General features: G+C 42.0%; 1 protein-coding gene across 2 annotated transcripts in view; it reads right to left on the reverse strand.

Moving 5' to 3' along the window:
* Positions 1–20,471, reverse strand: part of LOC141735441 (zinc finger SWIM domain-containing protein 6-like) — a 165,184-nt gene that overhangs the window by 136,158 nt on the left and 8,555 nt on the right. Inside the window, exon 2 of one of the 2 annotated variants that reach the window (XM_074568205.1) lies at positions 13,685–13,765. The exons of the other annotated variant lie outside the window; for it this stretch is intronic. Within the exon in view, the coding sequence (XP_074424306.1) occupies positions 13,685–13,765 (81 nt within the window). The remainder of the gene's footprint in view (positions 1–13,684; positions 13,766–20,471) is intronic. 2 annotated transcript variants of the gene reach the window in all.

Here is a 20,471-nt window from a genome sequence, read left to right on the forward strand (position 1 = left end):
CAGTCAGTTCATCACAAGTTGTTTCTGCTGCTCCTTCCTCCTCAGGGGGAAAACTCCTCACGCACTTCCCCTGCTCCAGCTGGGATCCCTCCCACGGGAGACAATCCTCCACAAACTTCTCCAACATGAGTCCTTTCCATGGGCTGCAGTTCTTCATGAACTGCTCCAGCATCAGTCCTTTCCACCAGGTGCAGTCCTTCAGGAATGGACTGCTCCAGCATGGGTCACCTATGGGGGTCACAAGTCCTGCCAGCAAACCTGCTCCACCGCGGGCTCCTCTCTCTCCACGGGTTCACAGGTCCTGCCAGGAGCCTGCTCCAGCGCAGAAGACTCTCCATGGGGTCACAGCTTCCTTCAGGGTATATCCACCTGCTCCAGTGTGGGGTCCTCCACGGGCTGCAGGTGGATATCTGCTCCACTGTGGACCTCCACGGGCTGCAGAGGCACAGCCTGCCTCACTATGGTCTTGTCCATGGGCTGCAGGGGAATCTCTGGTCTGGAGCCTGGAGCACCCCCTCCCCCTCCTTCTTCACTGACCTTGGTGTCTGCAGAGTTGTTTCTCTCACATATTCTCACTCCTCTCTCTGGCTGCAATTGCTCTGGGGTTTTTTTTCCCCCCCTTCTTAAATGTTATCACAGAGGCACTACCACCATCATGGACTGGCTCAGCCTTGGCCAACAGTGGGTCCGTCATAGCCAGTTGGAACTGGCTCTATCAGACATAGGAGCTGGAAGCTTCTAGCAGCTTCTCACAGAAGCCACCCCTGTAGCCCCCCCCCTACCAAAACCTTGCCACGCAAAGTCAATATGCTGTGATAAACTGAACCTATACAAATATGATGCTTATTAAAGACAAATAATAACGGTCTTGAAAACTACTTGGCTTTCAGCATTCTCTGCTCTACATTAAAACATTCTTTGCCATCTCACCAGAAACTAGCCACTCAGATGTATTTTACAACTACAAATTTTGTTTTGAAGTATCATCTTTTTGTAAAAGATTCATCATAAGATTTATTTACATTCTGGGGGGCAATCCAGGTAAACCTTATGTTAATACCCCCATGCCCCAAGAGACCTGTCTATGAGAACCAAAGCAGCAGCAGGTTACCTACAACCAAGTTCTACTAAACAGAAATCCAAGAAAATCATAGAAACAACCATAACAAACTTACACTGGTTAGGAAACAATATGCTAATGGAAAGAAAATACACAATTAATGAAGTAATTTTGTAGCTCCTTTCAAATAAAAACAGCACCAATTCAAATCTTCATCCACTAACACATTAGTATTAGTGCTGGTGTTACAAATTCAAGCTTAAAAACTATTCCCTCAGAGTTAAGAATTAAATTGTTCCAATTACACAGGCAGAGCAAATGAGGAGTTGTGATTGCTTTTTAATTTAAATAAGTGTTTTTATTTCACTGCTGTTTGGGGTTAAGGGTAGTCTGAAACTAAAAAAAAAATGAAACAAAACACAAAACAGTTAAATAGCTCTCTTTTGATTATTAGTCAAAAAATAATTAGAAGCTTAAAAATTCTTAAACTCTTCACTTACATTAGTAAAAAAACAACAACAACAAAACTCCAACTTCACAAACAAGTGCAAGCACTCATTCATCAACAAGCTTGGAAGGATACTCATAAGCAAATAATTTGAATTCTACTTTCAGCCAGAATCACCATGAACTACCCTGAACTTCCAGACTGAAAAAAGCAAGTTATTTGCACCGAGTCCTACTCCACCAAAAATCAGTTTGAAGAAAGCAAGTGGAACTTGCACTACTAGATAGAGTAGAATTATTTTTTTTTTTTTTCAGTCTTCAACACACAACCACTGTTTACAGCTATCACCATGGTATCTGCATCCTGGACTAAGAACATGGTAAGCATTTTACATCGCATTTCTTCCTGCTCCAACAGTTATCTCCTTTCCCAAGCGAAAGCTGAGTATATTTGATGAGTAAGAGGACAGATGATGTTTTTTTTAAAATCCCCCGCTAACTTAAGTGATGCATACTGTGCTTGAAATAAAGACCAAAAATGTTTCTTAAAAGGTACCTTGGGACTGAGCACAAGATTTCTCAGCCCCAGCAGTTGTTTGATATAAGCTAAACTGCACCTATATCACTGAGCATACTGAAGAGATCCAAACGCTGATGTGCCAATCTATCCCATGGGCAGTAGAAAGGCAGTTACCACAGGCTCAGATCCAAGCAACCCACTGTCTTGGTCAGAACTTCTTTGGATGAAGCCTCTCATGCCCAAGAATAAATCAAGTTCTGATGCATTATCTGCTCTGCAAGCCTCTGGTCACTGATGTTTAGCTCTGCAGTAATGCAAGTTGTATCTGTACTATGGCACAGAAAATACAAGATTCTCTTCCATGAGTAGCCTACAAAATTTTTTTTTTATGTGTCCAGGTATTTCTATCGTTCCACGTATTGTGCTGTGGGCCAACCAACTGGAAAGCAGCTTTGCAGAAAAGGACCTGGGGGTCTTCATGGACACCAGGTTCAATGGGAGCCCTTGGCAGCAAAGGCAGCTACTGGCATCCTGGACTGCATTAGGAGGAGCATCACCAGCAGGTAAAGGGAGGTGATCTTCCCCCTCTGCTCAGCACTGCTGAGGCCACACCTGGAGTCCTGTGTCCAGTGCTGGGCTCCCCAGTACAAGAGACACATGGACATACAGGACAGAGTCCAAAAAAGGGCTATGAAGGTGATGAAGAGACTGGAGCATCTCACATAGAAAAGGCTGAGAGAGCTGGGACTGATTAGCCTGGAGAAGAGAAGACTCAGGGGAATCTCATCAATTTGTACAAGTATCTGAAGGGAGGGTGCAAAGAAGACAGAGCCAGGCTCTTTCCAGTGGTGCCCAGTAACATGACAAAGTGAAACACAGGAGGTTCCTCCTGAACATAAGGAAACACTTTTCTCCTGTTAGAGTGAAATCCTTACCAGTCTTCCAGGCTATGGCTTTAAACTAGACAGAAATCTCAGGAAGGAATCAGATAAAATAGTTGATTCCTAAAGAGTTTGCGTGTTTTACCCTATCAGTTTGATAAGCATGCCCGTCAATATTCTTGAATCTTGACTGAGAGGTCAATATCACAGAAACAGAAATAGTTTTCTCCCTGGATACAAACAACTCCATCCAGCGGGATGGCGTCTGGGTAGAAGTATTGTTACCACCACACGTGAGGTATCCACTGCACACAGAGTTATATCTGTAACTAGCTAGTTACAGAAGAAAAGAGGGAATAGACTGTTCCTGGTCAAAAGGTCTCGCTTTAGTGGTTAATCAGAGAGTCTTTCTGCCAAACTCATGAAGAGGAGAACATATTTTTCCCTCTTACTTGGGGACATATGCAGAAGGTGGCTTCCAAGAATGGGATCTGCTCAGGATTGCTGAAGAAGAAGATCTGAGTTTGTGGATTTGCCTCCTAAAGACAGTGGTGCTGAGCTGGATGGGACAGGAAGCTGAATTCCTTTAATGTGCGGACTTTCCTTTGATATTTTCTGGTCAATAGTTGACCTTCTTGCCTGAGACTCAAAGGAGGTTTTATGGGAACAGCTCTGCTGAAGGTATAGGCTTTAATGTGGAAGACTCTGGATTTCCTTGCTTGCATCTGTAACTAATAAAGGAAGAGGAGTCACTTTGAAACCTATATACTTTACACTCTGTTGCCTATTATTCATGGAGAGACCTGGGATAACAAATGATACACTGAGCAGAGCCAGTTTGGAAGAACATTCATAGCAGGAAAAGCTTGGGGAGTGTGGGAGAGCATGGGATGAGAGAACAGCCTCACTCCTCAAAACTGCTTTTGAAAAAACCCCATTAGACATGGGTGGCCCTGATCCGTTTGTTTTTTCTTAAGGGAAATAAGCTACAGCAGAGCACACTGCCTACCAGTGATTGCTAATTATGCCAAGTGATGGGTGTGGAATAATTACTAAATTGGCTAAAAATACAGAAGTACGGCATTGTTCACACATTAAGGAAAAGTATAAAATCAAGAGGCTTCTGAGGTAGAAAATAGCCGCAGCTGGCATGAAGGACACAACACCTGTGGTTCCCTGATAAGCTACATGAGGTACGGGACGGGATGCAATTATTCCACGGCTTTACCTTATGATGTATAGCGGATACGGGAATGGGATGATACCATGAAACAGATAAGCTGCCAATTAGCTGCCCGCTAGATGCTCAGAGCCAACATTTTGTCAAATTTTGATGAAATGCTGTCCTTTGTGCGAACTTTGCCCATTATAATGTCATTATAATACCAAAACACACCTCCATCCCGAAGGCTACCCGCCTCCAAGGTGCGACCACTCCTTCTTGAGTCTGCGCCCTGAATTTCTCGTAAACTATACCTTTAATTGTGAAGCGAGAAAAATTTACACCAATCATGATAAAAGTATGCATGACTGAAGTCACTCAAACTCCACCTGGAAGATAACAACTAGTATAAAAATAGCCCGAGAGAGGGGGGATACCCAGGGAAGACACCATCATAAAGAATTCCATCACTGACTTCTGGGATCAGTCGACGGGCTGAGCCTCTCTTCCCCCCTCCCCCCCGCCATAGGGACGCCTTTGGGTAAGACTTAGATTATACCGAGTGCTTTCTCGGGAAACTTAGAAATTTCTCTAGAGACTCTCTTTCCTACATTTAGAGCCAGGCTGTATCGTTTATAACTTGGTCGTGTGTTTTGTATATGTAGCAATACTTTCATTTGCACGTGCTTTGCAGACAGTGTATTTATCACTGGCAATCCTAAGAACCTATCTATCTGTTGTTTAAATAAACTGCACTTTTTTAAGTAGCTAGTCGTTTTGGTTTCTCACTGAACGCGACCAAAGACTCGAGAGTGGCCGTGCTAGTTCATGAGAACGACTAGACTGAAGGTGCAGTCCACTAGTAGTGTATCCAAATCGTAATAGTTTAATACCTATTAAATGCGATTGGACTGATAGTGCTGAATTGGGCATCACTCAGAATTTAAACCTAGCCGCACCTAGCCTCCCACCTCGGTGAGGAGTGTTAGAACGCAAGGGGGTTTATTTTCTGCCAAAACCGCTTTGCCCCTTTTCACGCAACAACGGTTTCCCACAGCATTCTCCTGGAGAAACTGGCTGCTCGTGGCTTGGATGGGCGTACTCATCGCTGAGTAAAAAATTGGCTGGAAGACCGGGCCCAGAGAGTGGTGGTGAACTAGTTTTCTCCCTGGATACAAACAAACAACTCACCCACCTACAAAAAACACACCCCACAAACAACAAACACCACACACAACCAACCACACAAAACACCACCACTAAACAAAACCAAGGAGACAATGGTCTAAACTATATTGATAACTGTCCAAAAATTCTAAAGCTTAAATTCAGCTGCCAGAAAACACACAATCAGAAGTGGTTAATGCCTGCCAAAAGATTTGAAAAGCTCAAAAGAAAAGGGAAAGATTTATTTTTGTTTAAAAATCTCTTGTTAAAGCTCATTCTTCTTGGAGCAGTTATTTCTTGAAAGAAACCAATGAGGACCTGTTTGGGTTTTTTTAAAGACATTTTAGTGCCAACAAATACAAACATGCACCAAGTGATTAGCTGCGTAACTACTGTTGAGCTATACATTTGTCCACAGACTTAGGTATTAAGTACTCTACAAATCGGACTCCAACCATTTCTGGTTTCAGTAAAAATTAGGTTTAAATTCTGCAATCACTTATCAGCTTTCAGTAGGTTCCACATTAGCAGTATATGCCTCACAGCACGTGTAATTCATGTAAGCTCAACTTAAAGTCATCTTTAAATCATCTTTTAAATTATCTTGAATAATTGCAGAGTAATTTAAAAACAGTGTAAAGGACTTAGAAAGCAATTTAAAATTGGTTACAGCCACCTTTTTTTCCATTGTTCAATGAACACATTGCATCTTATCCTTTGTAAAAGCAGCCTATGCGCTCAACTCTGCTGTAACTCAGAACCACGCTATTTTTGTAAGATTTTATGACTGGCAGAGAACAGAACAAGATTTAAAAAAATAAACATACTTCAATGAGTATAATAATTTATTCTAATCGGTGAATTTAATTATTTTCATTTTAAATATTCTGTATCAGTTAAAGCTCCAAACGAAGTGTTAAACACAAAAATGTTATTTTGTTTGAGATCATGTAACTCAGCTAGGATAATACCTCTTTTCTCCAGGAAGCCTCCCAAAGTGTTCAATAGCACACACTTTAAAAGAGGTAGCACATCATATTAGAGATACTCTTTAAATTAAAGAAAAAAGCAGTTTCTACGGTTGGTTTTAGACTGATAGATTCATGACAGTTTGTAAACCAAAGTAAAAAAAAATAATCTGTTGCCAATTTTGAAAGTTGTAATAAAACCTTTTGTTTTGCTCATCAAGACAAGTAAATTTACTCTCAGCAAATGAACAAGCTGAATTCTACAACATTCCCTTGGTCCATTTGTGCAAGAGCTTACTTTCTATATGTCATTTAGCTTGAACGGTGCAACTGTGCTGCTTTCTCATTATCATGCTGTTGCACTCAAGTAGTTGTTCTTTGTGCCTGGAGAACTTGATTTAGTTTCTGCCAGCACAGCTCTCCCCCGACCCAGTCACATACATTAGCAGCAGCTACCCTTAAAAGCAGTACATGCACCTCTCCTTAAGAAAGTTCTCAGAGCATTGCTGCTGAGTTATAAGGTTAAAAAGCAGAGTAAACAAACAACTCAAGAGTTAAAGCAGTCACAGAGCTAGATCAAGGGTTTGCTGTAATGGTTTAGATACAAGAAAAAAACAACGAGGAGATGAGCAGCATTCCTTTAAGGTTGGTGCTCTTGCTTGGTGGATGAGGGAAAGGCTGTGCACGTTGTTTACCTGCACTTTAGTAAAGTCTTTGACACGGTTTCCCACAGCGTTCTCCTGGAGAAACTGGCTGCCCATGGCTTGGAAGGGAGTACTCTACACTGGGTTAAAAATTGGCTGGAGGGCCAGGCCCAGAGAGTGGTGGTGAATGGAGTTAAATCCAGTTGGCGGCCAGTCATGAGCGGTGTTCCCCAGGGCTCCGTATTGGGGCCGGTTCTGTTTAATATCTTTATCAACGACCTGGATGAGGGGATCGAGTGCACTCTCAGTAAGTTTGCAGACAGCACCAAGTTGGGCAGGAGTGTTGATCTGCTTGAGGGCAGGAAGGCTCTACAGAGGGATCTGGACAGGCTGGATCAATGGGCCGAGGCCAATGATATGAGGTTCAACAAGGCCAAGTGTCAGGTCCTGAGCTTGGGTCACAACAACCCCATGCAACGCTACAGGCTTGGGGAAGAGTGGCTAGAGAGCTGCCTGGCAGAAAAGGACCTGGGGGGCATTGGTCGACTGCCAACTGAATATGAGCCAACATATGCCAACAGCATCCTGGCCTGTATCAGGAACAGTGTGGTGAGTAGGACTAGGGAAGTGATCGTCCCCCTGTACTCGGCACTGGTGAGGCCCCACCTCGAATACTGTGTCCAGTTTTGGGCCCCTCACTACAGGAAAGACATTGAGATTCTAGAGCAGGTCCAGAGAAAGGGCAACAAAGCTGGTGAGGGGTCTAGATAACAAGTCTTATGAAGAGCGGCTGAGGGAACTGGGGTTGCTTAGCCTGGAGAAAAGGAGGCTGAGGGGAGACATTATCGCTCTCTACAACTACCTGAAAGGAGGTTGTAGAGAGGTGGGGGTTGGTCTCTTCTCCCAAGTAACAGGCAATATGATAAGAGGAAACAGCCTCAAGTTGCACCAGGGGAGGTTTAGACTGGATATTAGGAAAAATTTCTTCACCGAAAGGGTTATTAAGCATTGGAACAGGCTGCCCAGGGAAGTGGTGGAATCACCATCCCTGGAGATATTTCAAAGATGTGTAGACCTGGTGCTTAGCAGCATGGTTTAGTGATGGTTTTTGTCAGAGTTAGGTTGGTGGTTGGACTAGATGGTCTGAAAAGGTCCCTTCCGACCTAGTCAATTCTATGGTTATCTAAGTAATAACACACATGCAAAATAAGAAGCACTAGGGCTGTGGAAGGAGTATTACAAAAGCAAGCACATCAAAATTCTCATTTAAAAAGAGCATGGGTTGCTTATTTGAATTAGTATCTCCATAACACTCCCACATAATGCCAAATTCGGGAAAACCCAAGAGCTCCAAGACCTACAGCGTTTATTTAATCTAGTTTAACCCCATTGACCCCTTATTCCTCACAATACAAATCACATCATTTGTGCAAGCGCTTCTTTTCCTCTATTTTAACAGAATTATTCTCTGTGCATTACAGCATTCTGAGCTAAAACAGGTGCAGTACTTGCACCCTGAATCTGCAACAGATTCAACTTGATGGAAGCCTATCAAATCACTTTATGCACTCTAAGGTAGAGAAAATCAGGAACAAAGTTGAGCCCAGGAAGAAGGGAGGGGTGAGGGGAAGGTGTTCTAAGGTTTGGTTTTATGGCTCATTATCCAACTCTGATTTGATTGGCAATAAATTAAATTAATTTCCCTGAGTCAAGTCTGTTTTGCCCGTGATGGTAATTGGTGAATGATCTCCCTGTCCTTATCCAGACCCACGAGCCTTTCGTTATATTTTCTCTCCCCTGTCCGGCTGAGGAGGGGGAACAATAGAGCAGCTTGGTGCACACCTGGCACCCAGCCAAGGTCAACCCACCACAAACTGACAGGAACTCTCTGTCCTGAATTCAAACAGCACCAAAGCAGATAAAACCAAACACACAATTTTAATAGTAGTTATCTGAGCCCAGTATAACCTCTTCCTCATATCTTCAAAATTAAAATCCTGAGAGTTTTCTTAGACTTCTCTACTAGGTCAAACAACCTTGTATAACTGCACACCTACTGCAGCAACAGAAACTATGCAAAGGCACGGCTGGTGACACATACATCACTACAGAAATTTCCCTGTGGACAGTCTCCCAACAGTGACTGGAAAGTAATCAACAGGACTTTACCCCTTGGTGGAAAGCAGTCAGCTGTCTTTAGGGAAAGTGCAAGATAAAGGTCCAAAGAGAAGAAATTGCAGCAAGCAGCTTCTGGCCATGCACCCATAGGCAGCATTCTCACCTTTACCTGGTGTGATGGTATTTACATAACGCTTCTGGAGGTCTTTGGAAAGTATGGCAAGTGCAAGTCATGATTCCTGAACCAGTTCTGCAAAATTCTGAACTTGTGATCAAATCTGTGCGCAAAGAACTAGGTAAGTTGTTCTGTTTTTTGATGATAGACTGTTTTTCACTCAACCCCAGAGTTGTGATGAGAACATTCACTATGAGCTTTCTGTTCCATTAAGAATCATCAATCCCACCGAGTTTTAAGTTTGGCAGGTTTGAGGAGGCTTGCTCAACTGTAGGGTACAAAAATCCCAGGCTTTTAACCCTCTTAAATGCTTTTCCAATTAAAAAAATATGGGTTTTTACTGAAAAAAAATATTTTCCTCAGATTAAAGACAAAACATACTCAGTTATGAAAGAAATGTGACTTAAAATACTTTTTCTAGACTAACCTGAATCTGTGCCTCAATCTTGGATTTGTGTAATTATAGTAATTGAAGTACATACATCCATCCATAGCAGATGAAATAATTTAAGAATTCCATGAAGATAAAGGAAGCTTACAAGCACTGATCCTTTCCCTCTTCCCCCATTCAGGTCCTGTAAGCCTTAATCCTTCCTGGGATGGCACTTCTTACACTGAATATAGTTTATCCGAGCTTCAAAGTTGAACACTTTTGTTTTATTTGACTATTTAAAGAACCTCTTGCATTACTCACGGAGACTGTTCTTTTTCCTAGTTGTTAGCTCCATGTGAGCAACAGAACTACATATAGCTCAGTACACTGTTCTGAACAGACAGTTTCCCCCATTGTATGCCTTCAAAATAGCAAAGAGGAAGTAAGGGTAGAAGTGGAGGGGTTAAAAGGAAGACAGCCACAAAACCAAACTAATTGGTACCAAAACTGAAGGACTGATATACCTGACTGCTCTTCATTCACTAAGTGGACAAGAGTTTAAGTGGTACTTTAACAAACCTGGCTTGTGGAAGTCATGGTCAGTTCACAAAAGTATCACATTAAACACCTGTGATCAGCCTAAAACATGATTTGTCAGAAAGGAGCCATCTAATTTTAGAAGAGTCTTAGCAGTGCAGCAATGGAGCAGGAAAGATAACTGACTGAGTAACTTCACCTTCCTCAAATGAGGAAATGTTTCACTTAAAAGCCTGGATAAACATGAACAATAAACACCACCAGTCGAGGTTCAGAAGGAAACCAGACACTTCAACTGGGGTTGGAAGTCAAGCAGGCTCCTTTCCAGCAGGAGACAACCAAGAGAGGTACAGTATTAAGCTCTGTACTCGGTCAGTCAAGGACTCGGTCTCACTCATGCATGCTTTAAAAGAGTCCGGCAGCCACAATCCTCTAGGCAGACCTGTAGGAAGACTCTAGGAAGTGAGCAACCCAGATCAATCCTTCCACATCAAAACAGGATACTGTTGAAAGCAAGCCTTGTCGATAAGCTTTAATCTCCCCCAGTGCAAGCAGTTCTTTGTGGTAAAGGGAAGCCATTTCTGCCCTGAAAAATGGACTCATTCACACTGTGAAGTGTGCAACAGGGCTTCCAATTCACTTCTTCCCTCCACCAGTTATGGGAAAGCTTAGCGCTGTGTTAGTTCAGTCCATCTGGAATAGATCACACATCTACTTTATTCTAGTCCTGAAAAACAGATCAATTCAGTAAATATGCCTCACTTACCAGAGCAGCTGTCTGTCATTTAACTTCCACACTATGCAAGTTATACAAAAGCACCAACATTCTACTCAATCGCTGTTCTACTTGGGGAAGTAGTAATGACACTGGAACCCCACAAAGCTATTTTAGACTCTCAGTGAAGTCCATATCAAAAGTACTCAGTTTACAAGCAATAAGTTTTGGTTTTTTCCCCCCCCACATGCCAGCCCTACAAACTCAGTTTGAGATCTACAAGTCCCGCTCCATCATTTCCTTCTCATGCATTACAACCAGTAATGAAGACCATGCAAGCCAACTGAAGTTTCTGCTATACCATCATGACGCTGTAGCCTCCAGTGAGGCTGCTGAGATGCAACCAAAGTCCAAGAAACAAAGAGATTCCAGCTCATTCTTAGCTATGTTGGCTCAGCAGGCCTAACCAGACAAAAAGCTGTGAATGCTTACTTTAGCAACTGAAGTCAACAGCTATGAATGAAAATAAAACATAGAGCACATTATTTGGTCACCAAACAACCGTATAATAAGTGGAAAAATTGCCTCAAAAGTCTGTGTTATGCATAAGTATGCTGAAACTCAGTACTGTCTCAAAAGAGGCAAGATATGAACTTTGAAGGCAAAAAGCACCTTTTGCGACAGCTATGCAGATACAGAGAGAAGTGAACATGCACGATTGGAGTAGTTAGGTATTTCCTTCCCCTTTCCTGTACTCCTAAAGTAAACATTTGTCTGACTTCCTTTTAACCACTGGGGGAATGTGGTAGGAGGACTTGTCTCTTGGTCAAGGTGTTGTAACAAGGAAAAACACTATGGATGAAGAGATGTGGAAGATAGCTCGCTCATACAGGCCCAACACACATCACAGCTCAGGAAAGGCCCATCTAGAACAATCAGGCCACCTTTTGCCAGTAGTGAACTCCCAAGCACAGCAGCCATCTCCTTTCCCCAGGCAGCATTCAGAGCTTCATGATCACTTTAAGCCAGTCTAAGCGTGACTGACAAAAATGAGTCCTGCACTTCTCAGTGTCCCCCTCTTGCAATCTACTCTCCCTTGAATCAACAGTAACATTTTTTTGGCCAATAAACCAGATAAGACTCACCTAGCAAGATTTGAATTCATAAGCAAGCCAGTTGTCTGGCTCACCACACAGCTCCACAAACCCTGGCACAAGGTGCAAGCTTGAGGAGAACTGCAACATCCCTTTGACAGCAGGCTGCATTTAAGCCAGCCTAAAGCAACCACATAACTTCAAGGTGAATGACACACAATGGTCTCCACAGTGGGTGAAGTTTGCAAATGACAATCATGAAAACACTTTCCAAAATACAAGTTTATAAGCACGGCAACGTGCATTTTCCATTCTAGGAGTTACACAATGAGGCACAGAGCAATGAATGAGTCACAGCACAGCAAATGAGTCAGTTATTTTATTTACCATATTCATGACTGGAGTATTTCACAATGGAAAACATTTGTTAGGTCTGTTTCATAGTCTGTCCTCAGAGGAATTCACCAAGTTACAAGAGGGAGAAAGTTTGCTGGAATGGGCTCCTGGAGAAGGACTACCACCCTCACAAGGAAGTGTTACAACCACACTGTGCTGCTGTATCAGCAGCTTTCCTCATGGCAGCAGGCTTGGTCTATGAGGAATATGCCTACTCCCTAGAAAAAGGGAGGGGGAAGAGTGATAACGCTGCTAAATTATAAGTTTGAACTTCTCTCAGAGTAAAGGTTTATGGCTTTTGTCATTTATAATCTTTGTCAGGCAAACTAAGGTTACCAGCCTTAGAAAGAAGATAGACATCAGGCTTGTATTTTAACTTTAAACCTGCGTTTACAAAGACCGTAGACTACTGGTCTCAGCCTTTGATCAGCACACTACCTTTATGACACAGGTTTTGTAGGCCAGCACAAGAGTCTCTGAATAGCTGACACACGCAGCTCAAGCTAACAGAGGTCCTTTTATCATAACACCAACTCCTAGTACCTGTATCACTGCACAAGCACACCCATGTCAGGGCTAACGAGCTGTAACCACCACACTAGATGCTGTCATTAGACACCTATAGCACATATTGCTAACAAACCTCACAACAGCCTCCTGCTCACAAATATATTCATTCCCTCAGGAAAGCAAACTGAACAAAGGCCTGGCAGTGCTTTGCCCACAGAAGAGGAGCTGCTCAGTGTTGAGAGCAGGGTGTGATGGCACTGAGCTCTGCAGGGGATGAGCCTGTCAAAAGGTCCTTCCAACCTGTGCTGAACATGCTGCTGGCAACTTACACTACTTGTACCCAGCTACTGATGGAAGATTAAATCACAGGCTACCTCAGCAGCAGTCCCACCACCAGCCCACACTGCAAACGTACCCTTCCCACTGTACTTCAAATCAACATCAGATAGTAACAACTGCAATATAGGTGGATCTGCTTATTCCCCTCACACCACGCTCCCCTATCCCCAGGTTCAGAACATTCATTTCCTTTACCAAGGTCACATGCAATGCTATCCTTATCAAGCTACCTGGCCCAAAACACAGATACAGATAACACCCCACCTACCAATCAAGCTACATGTATGCTAGGCTACTACACAGACTTCTTTTTGCATAAGCTGCTGACTCACCCACCTCATTCACCCATGTAACTTCTGCCTGAGTTGCTTGTGGTATATCATAACACCACCTGCCCCACATCACCACTCTCATTCCCACTGCCAAATAACTGAGTACTCTGAAGCCCTTGCCTGGAATGCAATTCTGCCATTAAGCCTTTGCTGGTTCCAGTGCAGTGCATCTCACTGGGATGGCTCTCACCAAGGTCCCCAGGGGAAAGCTTTTCTGGATATGCTTCAGAATTTGTATTCCTTTACCTTTCAGTACTTCTATAAACTGATGATTCCTCTCCCAGAACTTTTGACCTTTACTGGCTTTTGCAGCTCTCCTTTTACTTCCTAAAAGGAAAAAAAAAAAAAAAAAAAAAAAAAAAAATCACAGCTCAGTGTCTCATTGCAGTCACCCTCCTCTGCTTCCTCCTTTCAGTAGATGTTTCTCAACACTTCACCTCTAATTCTTAACTTCATTTTATTATTCAAGGAGGGAGGGGAAGATGGACCTCATAACAGGCAGGATTCACTGAAGTGCATGCTCATGATTAATTTCTGTTTCCATTTATCCAGTCTAACATTGCATTCCCCATCTTTATTCCCAGGTCAGCACAACGTATAGCCTGTAGTGATGGAGCCTCCACCATAACCCAACAGAAACAGCTTCCGCTTCTGATAAAGTACAGTCCAACAAACACCCTTCAATTAAACAGAAAGTCAGCACTTTCTGAAAAACAGTGTTTCCTTTGTGTGCCAGATACATCTTATTTATAAAATTTAAATTGGGATGTAAGGTTAAAAAAAAGAGAACAAGAGAACACCTACTTCACAACTTTAAACATATTTTACAATTTCAAAAGCTACAGGACATCTAAGCTACAGTTTGCCAACCTGCTTTACATTTTGAAAGCTTTGTTTCATTTTGTAGGAAAGAATCTATCAGCTTCTGTGCCTTCACTAATACCTGTTGAAAGTAGACCATATAGAGGCAGCAGTCATTCAGACTATATCCTCCTTAAATACACCTCTTCAGGGATTTACTGAGTTCTTTGACCTCTACCTCATCTGAGGCATCACCACTTGCCCACTTCTCTTACTAGCCTCTCATCTATAAAGGTCAACTCAGCATTTTACTACCTCTCTTCTTTTTAAGTACATCATCTTCAGTGAGCCAAACTCTTGTTTACTCCTAAATACTTCTTCACTCCTGCCACCAAACAGCCACTTACATTTATCATCTACATAACTACCTAGACATTAAGCCTGTAAATTATTGCCAGGATACATGACAACGTAAAGTTAGTTTTACTGACAGTTTTCAGTGATCAAAGGGGTATGCTGTTTCTAAAAGTAGCACTTTAAGTTATTCTCAGCTTCCTTATCCCATCAGACTGCCAAGGCATCTGTTAAATCAAGTCCCATTCCTAGTCACTGCCTACCATTCATGCATTAGTAGCACATTTAGCTGAAGTCACCTCTATAAATTCATGCATTTAGATTTGACCAAGAAAGTTGCATGATGGCGCTCTCACATATCATAGCTTGCAATAACAAAGAGCTAAAAAACAGTTACACATTTTACGACATCCTCATCCCTCTGCTCTAGAAGAATCAAAATCAAAGTTTCATGCTTCTATGTAACATAGCTACACTAAATCCAGATACAGAATATAATGGACTGATATTTTATCCCCAAAACACTAACTGTAGTCATTTTGCAAGATTTCAGTTTACAATTTAAATCAACAGAGGAACTAGGGCTCATTTTGCATATACAACAGCAGCAGTACAGCCAGTTGTCCCAGTTATCATTGGTCATAACACAGTATTTCAGAATAAAAGCATTCCACGTTTCCTTCCTTTAGCTTATATAATAAACAATTCATTTAGACTATTGGTTTTCCCCTGTTCTTGAACTTTAAAAAAAAAAAAAATCAGCTCACTCAGCAGAATTGTCTTGAAGATGCACAAGCCATGCTTAATGTGCTCACTGAAGCCAGATTTATAAACATGCAAATGAGTGTTTTACTAAGACTACTTTTTACCCTCCCAAAGCAGCATACTGTATTCCTCAAACATGAGGGGGGAAAAATAAGTGCTTCATTGAGGCAACTGCTGTGCAAGTAATCAATAGCTGTAAGATTCCTCACACAACTTTGCTGACTAGCTCATGTTTTCCAGAAGATTATCTGTAGACATTTTTGTTAAAATGATTGTGTTCAGAATTCGTTATCTGCCATCCTTTCATGGCCAAAACTGCAGGTAAGTGGCAAAAGTGACCAGCCCCCAAGCATATGAACTCCTGAAGACCATACTATCTGCATTTATTTATGCTTTCCATAAATGCACTATCAATACCATCATTAATCACTGAATATGGATTGGTGCTCTATGAACTTTAAGCCAGTCAAAATATCAAAGCTGAATGTAGAAATCAAGTATTAGTAAAGCTCACTAGTTGCTCTTGACAAGGGTAGGCTAGAAGCTGATTTGCTGGAGAGAGTTTGTGCTGCCGCTATGCCTTGCACACATAGCTGAAACACTGGTATGCAGAGAGAATACAAGCCACTAGTATAAAATAAGAAAGAATCAAACTTTAAGCATAAGGAAGCAAACACGAGAAAACTAGTGCTGGTAAAAGCCTTTAACCCAAAACCTCGCTTTTAACACAAATTTAAAAATACAAAAATAATAAGAATACATGCAAACTTGATCCTCTACTGCATTACAGATTGTAAATTGGTCTCACGCTTTATAAAACAGTTCATCCAATTTTAAGCGTCTCAATGGTCAAATGTTCTTTATTTTATTAGTTAGCATAAATTAAGCATGGTAGTCAGCTGCACAATTCCTGCACGGTTCCTGCACCATATCTGCATTACTACCCAGCTGTCAGTAACCAGTTAGCAGTTAAACTTGGCACGCGTACAAAGTGTCTCACTTCCTACAAGTCATACAGCTATGCAACATTTGATTTTCACAGCCTTTAAAATGATTATTTGAATGTCAATAACTTTGTCCGAAAACCCAAGTAAAAAAATATATATATATATATAAACACGCCTACTTTTGTGAAATTTCTGCCTACTTAGCTTACTGACAAGTTTTACTGCATCCTTCCAATTAACATCAGGCCTTCTCAGCCATTGCCCATGCATTTCCAAAGAAAAAATTACAGATATTTCAAGACTGACAAATGTACTCACTTGCAACAAGGAATAGAGGGTTAAAGTAAAAAATAATAGATAAATAAAAAGATTAAACTCTCCTTCTTAAAGGATACAATGGTGCACATCATAATTATCTTAAAATATACTTTAAATGCAGTTAAAGATATCCCTCTTTCACACTTCATTTTTCATAAGGGTTTCATAAAGCATTGGTAAAAAGCCCACATTCGGAGACACTTCAGTCTATTTCTGATTTGACACAATTCATTAAAGTATTTTGTACAACTGCTCAGCTCCTACAGCAGGCCTTTTATCAGTTCTGACTTAACCACAAAGGAATTCTCTACACTTTAGTTACTATTAAAAGGCTACACTCCTCTGGTCTGTTTGCACATTTGCAGAATTAAGTCAGAAAAAGAAATATGTTTTAAGATAGCGACTTATATCACAAGTTTTCTAGATATCCTGGTCTCTGATAGTGGGGCCAAGGCAACAAAGACTGGATGCATATTGCTACCTCATCAGAGGATGGCATAGTAATGCATCGCAAGGGCATCACATAAATCATGATAATTGGCATGTAGCTGAAGGAGAATGCGAACAAGAATACAGTACCAGCCAACATGTCTAGTGATCCAGGTCATAGGAGGTTATGAAGCCATGTCAAGAGTTGCATGTATATCAAGCTGAGATAACTTTTATACACAGGTAGTTTTAGATAGTAAACCAAAAGGAAAAACTGTAAGTTCAAGAAGACAGATCTCACAGAACAACAAGTGCGGTTGTTGGACAGTACTCAAGTATTCACATGCTGTCAGGTTGACTGCGTTCCAGGCAATCAGAATTCACATTAAATCTGTACCCTTGCTGCACATAAAGCTTTAAAATTTCAAATTAGTTCCTGTCACAGCACATTCATAAATTAGGATAGCTTTTGTCAGTTAAAATAGTATATTCCCTTTTTTCCTTATTTTTTTTAAACAATGCAGTAAGTTCTCCTACCTAATCCCCAAAGGAAACCAGCTAAACCAGAAAGTAAGTTAAAGGGTGTCAGCTGCATTCCCATACTAGCATAACTTTGCACTCATCTTTTGTTAACTACTACAAAACTTCAGGATTTGTCTTGACATAACAACTAGATTACCTGGATAACAGGTGGCATTAAAACTGAACCCGTGCAGACATATCTTATAGCGTGCCACATACTATACTGTATCCTTCACCAGTAAAAACTGCTGTACATAATAATATACTACTACTCACTCTAAGTAGACTGGGTTTCTTTAGGATTTTTGTTGGTGGGTTTTGCTGTTTTTTGGTTTGGGGATGTTTTGTTTTGGGGTTGTTTTGTTTTTTATTTATTTATTAGAACTTTACCAGTCTTATGTAAGCATTCAATTTTAACAGGTTCATTTAAAAAAAAAGCAAATGATATGACAAAACAACTAGCTACAACTAGCTACTGATTTTTTTAAGGAAACCAATTTGTCCAAAGCTGACTGTTAAATTGTTTCAGCCTACCCTCACAAACAGATTTCGCTTTTAATTAATTGTTCATCTCAAAGTCAGAGTGCAGAGAGAGTGCACAGGTGCACAAGCATCAGTTGCTGTCATGACAACTAGCTCAAATTCAAGAATTGCTACACAACAAAACATCTGATCATATACAGAGATGGAATCACTTTCCTGAACTGAAAGCAAACTTTGAAAATAAAAATTGATTTCTTGGGAGCAAGGTAAGCCTTAAAATTCAGGGGAAAATGAAACAAGAGAAACATGAAAACTGACCCAAAACAAACGATGAAAAATTCTGTTAGGTCAACCCAATATAAAACTTTCAGAGTAAAGAAGATTTGTCATTGTAAAAACTGTGATGGAAGCAATTTAGAATTCATTTTCTTCTTAAAAAAAAATAAAATCAGAGAGCAATAAAGACATTGTCCTATTACAGGTCAGAGACTTGCCAAGCTTGTAAAGAGGGCTTTAAACTAGAGTTGCTGTGGGAGGGGAACCTCAGTCCAGCCCACTCCTACCAATATGATGCCAATACCAGTACTAGATGCCCAAAATCTAGAGAAGGGTTGCAGGTCAGCAGGAAAGCACCTGGAGTGCAGCATAAAGGAAAACTAGCCACTCCAGCCAGGAAGCTAGCTTCATCAGGGGGCCAACATAAATGCCTCTATGCAAATGCACGTAGCATGGGAGACAAACAAGAGGAGTTAGAGATGTGCGTGTACCTGCGCCTGCAAGGCTATGATCTAATTGGCATCACAGAGACATTGTGGGATGGCTCCTATGACTGGAGAGTTGGAATAGAAGGATAGGATACAGACTCTTCAGGAAGGACAGGCAGGGGAGACAAGGAGGGGGTGTTGCCCTCTATGTCAATGACCAGCTGGAGTGCTTGGAGCTCCACCTGGGGATGGATGAGGAGCCAACTGAGAGCTTATGGGTCAGGATTAAAGGGAATGCAGAGACAGGTGATGTTACAGTGGGGGTCTACTACAGGCCACCCATCCAGAAAGACAGAACAAATGAGGCCTTCTATAGACAGATAGGAGCACGTTCACAAGCCCTGGTCATCATGGGGGATTTCAACCACCCCAACATCTGTTGGAGGGACAACACAACAGAGCACAAGAAATGCAGGAAGTTCCTGGAATGCGTTGACAATGACTTCCTTCTCCAAGTGATAGAGGAGCCAACAAGGAGAGGTGCCATGCTGGACCTTGTTCTCACCAACAAGGAGGGGCTGGTGGGGAATGTGAAGCTCAAGGGCAGCCTTGGTTGTAGTGAATATGAGATGGTGGAGTTCAAGATCCTTAGGGCAGCAAGGAGGGAGCACAGTAAGCTTGCTACCCTGCACTTCAGGAAAGGAGACTTTGGCCTCTTCAGGGATCTGCTTGGTGGAGTACCATGGGATAAAGCCATGAGGGAAGCTGAGAGGGAAGAGGGGCCCAAGAAAGCTGGCTAATATTCAAGGACCACCTCCTGCAAGCTCAGGAGCAATGCATCACAACAAAGAGGAAGTCAGGCAAAAATGCCAGGAGGCCTGCATGGATGAACAAGGAGCTCCTGGACAATCTCAAACAGAAAAAGGAAGCCTACAGAGGGTGGAAGCAAGGACAGGTAGCCTGGGAGGAACACAGAGAAATTGTCCAAGTGGCCAGGGACCAGGTTAGTCAAGCTAAAGCACAGATAGAGTTAAATCTGGCCAGGGACATCAAGGGCGACAAGAAAGCCTTCTATGGGTATATCAGTGACAAAAGGAAGACTAGGGAAAATGTGGTCCCGCTCAGGAAGGAAACAGGAGACCTGGTCAACCAGGAGAGGGAGAAGGCTGAGGTGCTCAACGAATTTTTTTTGCCTTGGTCTTCACTAGCAAGGGCTCTAACCACACCACCCAAGTCACAGAAGGTCACAGAAGGCAAAGGCGGGGGCTGTGAGAATTAAGAACCACACACTGTAGGTGAAGATCAAGTATGAGACCATCTAAGGAACCTGAAGGTGCATAAGTCCATGGGACCTGATGAGATTCTCATCCGCAGATCCTGAGGGAACAGGTGGATGAAGTTGCCAAGCCGCTATCCATCATATTTGAGAAGCTGTGGCAGTCCAGTGAAGTTCCCACTGACTGGAAAAGGGGTAACATAACCCCCATTTTCAAAAAGGGAAAAAAGGATGACCCAGGATCATGCAAGATCATGGAGCAGATCCTCCTGGAATCTCTGCTAAGGCACATGGAAAATAAGGTGACTGGTGACAGCCAACATGGTTTCACCAAGGGCAAATTGTGCCTGACAAATTTGGTGGCCTTCTACAATGGCATTATAGTGTTGGTGGATAAGGGGAGAGCAACAGACATCATCTACCTAGACTTGTGC

This window comes from Larus michahellis, chromosome W (assembly GCF_964199755.1).
Source record: "Larus michahellis chromosome W, bLarMic1.1, whole genome shotgun sequence".
NCBI classification, from domain to species: domain Eukaryota; kingdom Metazoa; phylum Chordata; class Aves; order Charadriiformes; family Laridae; genus Larus; species Larus michahellis.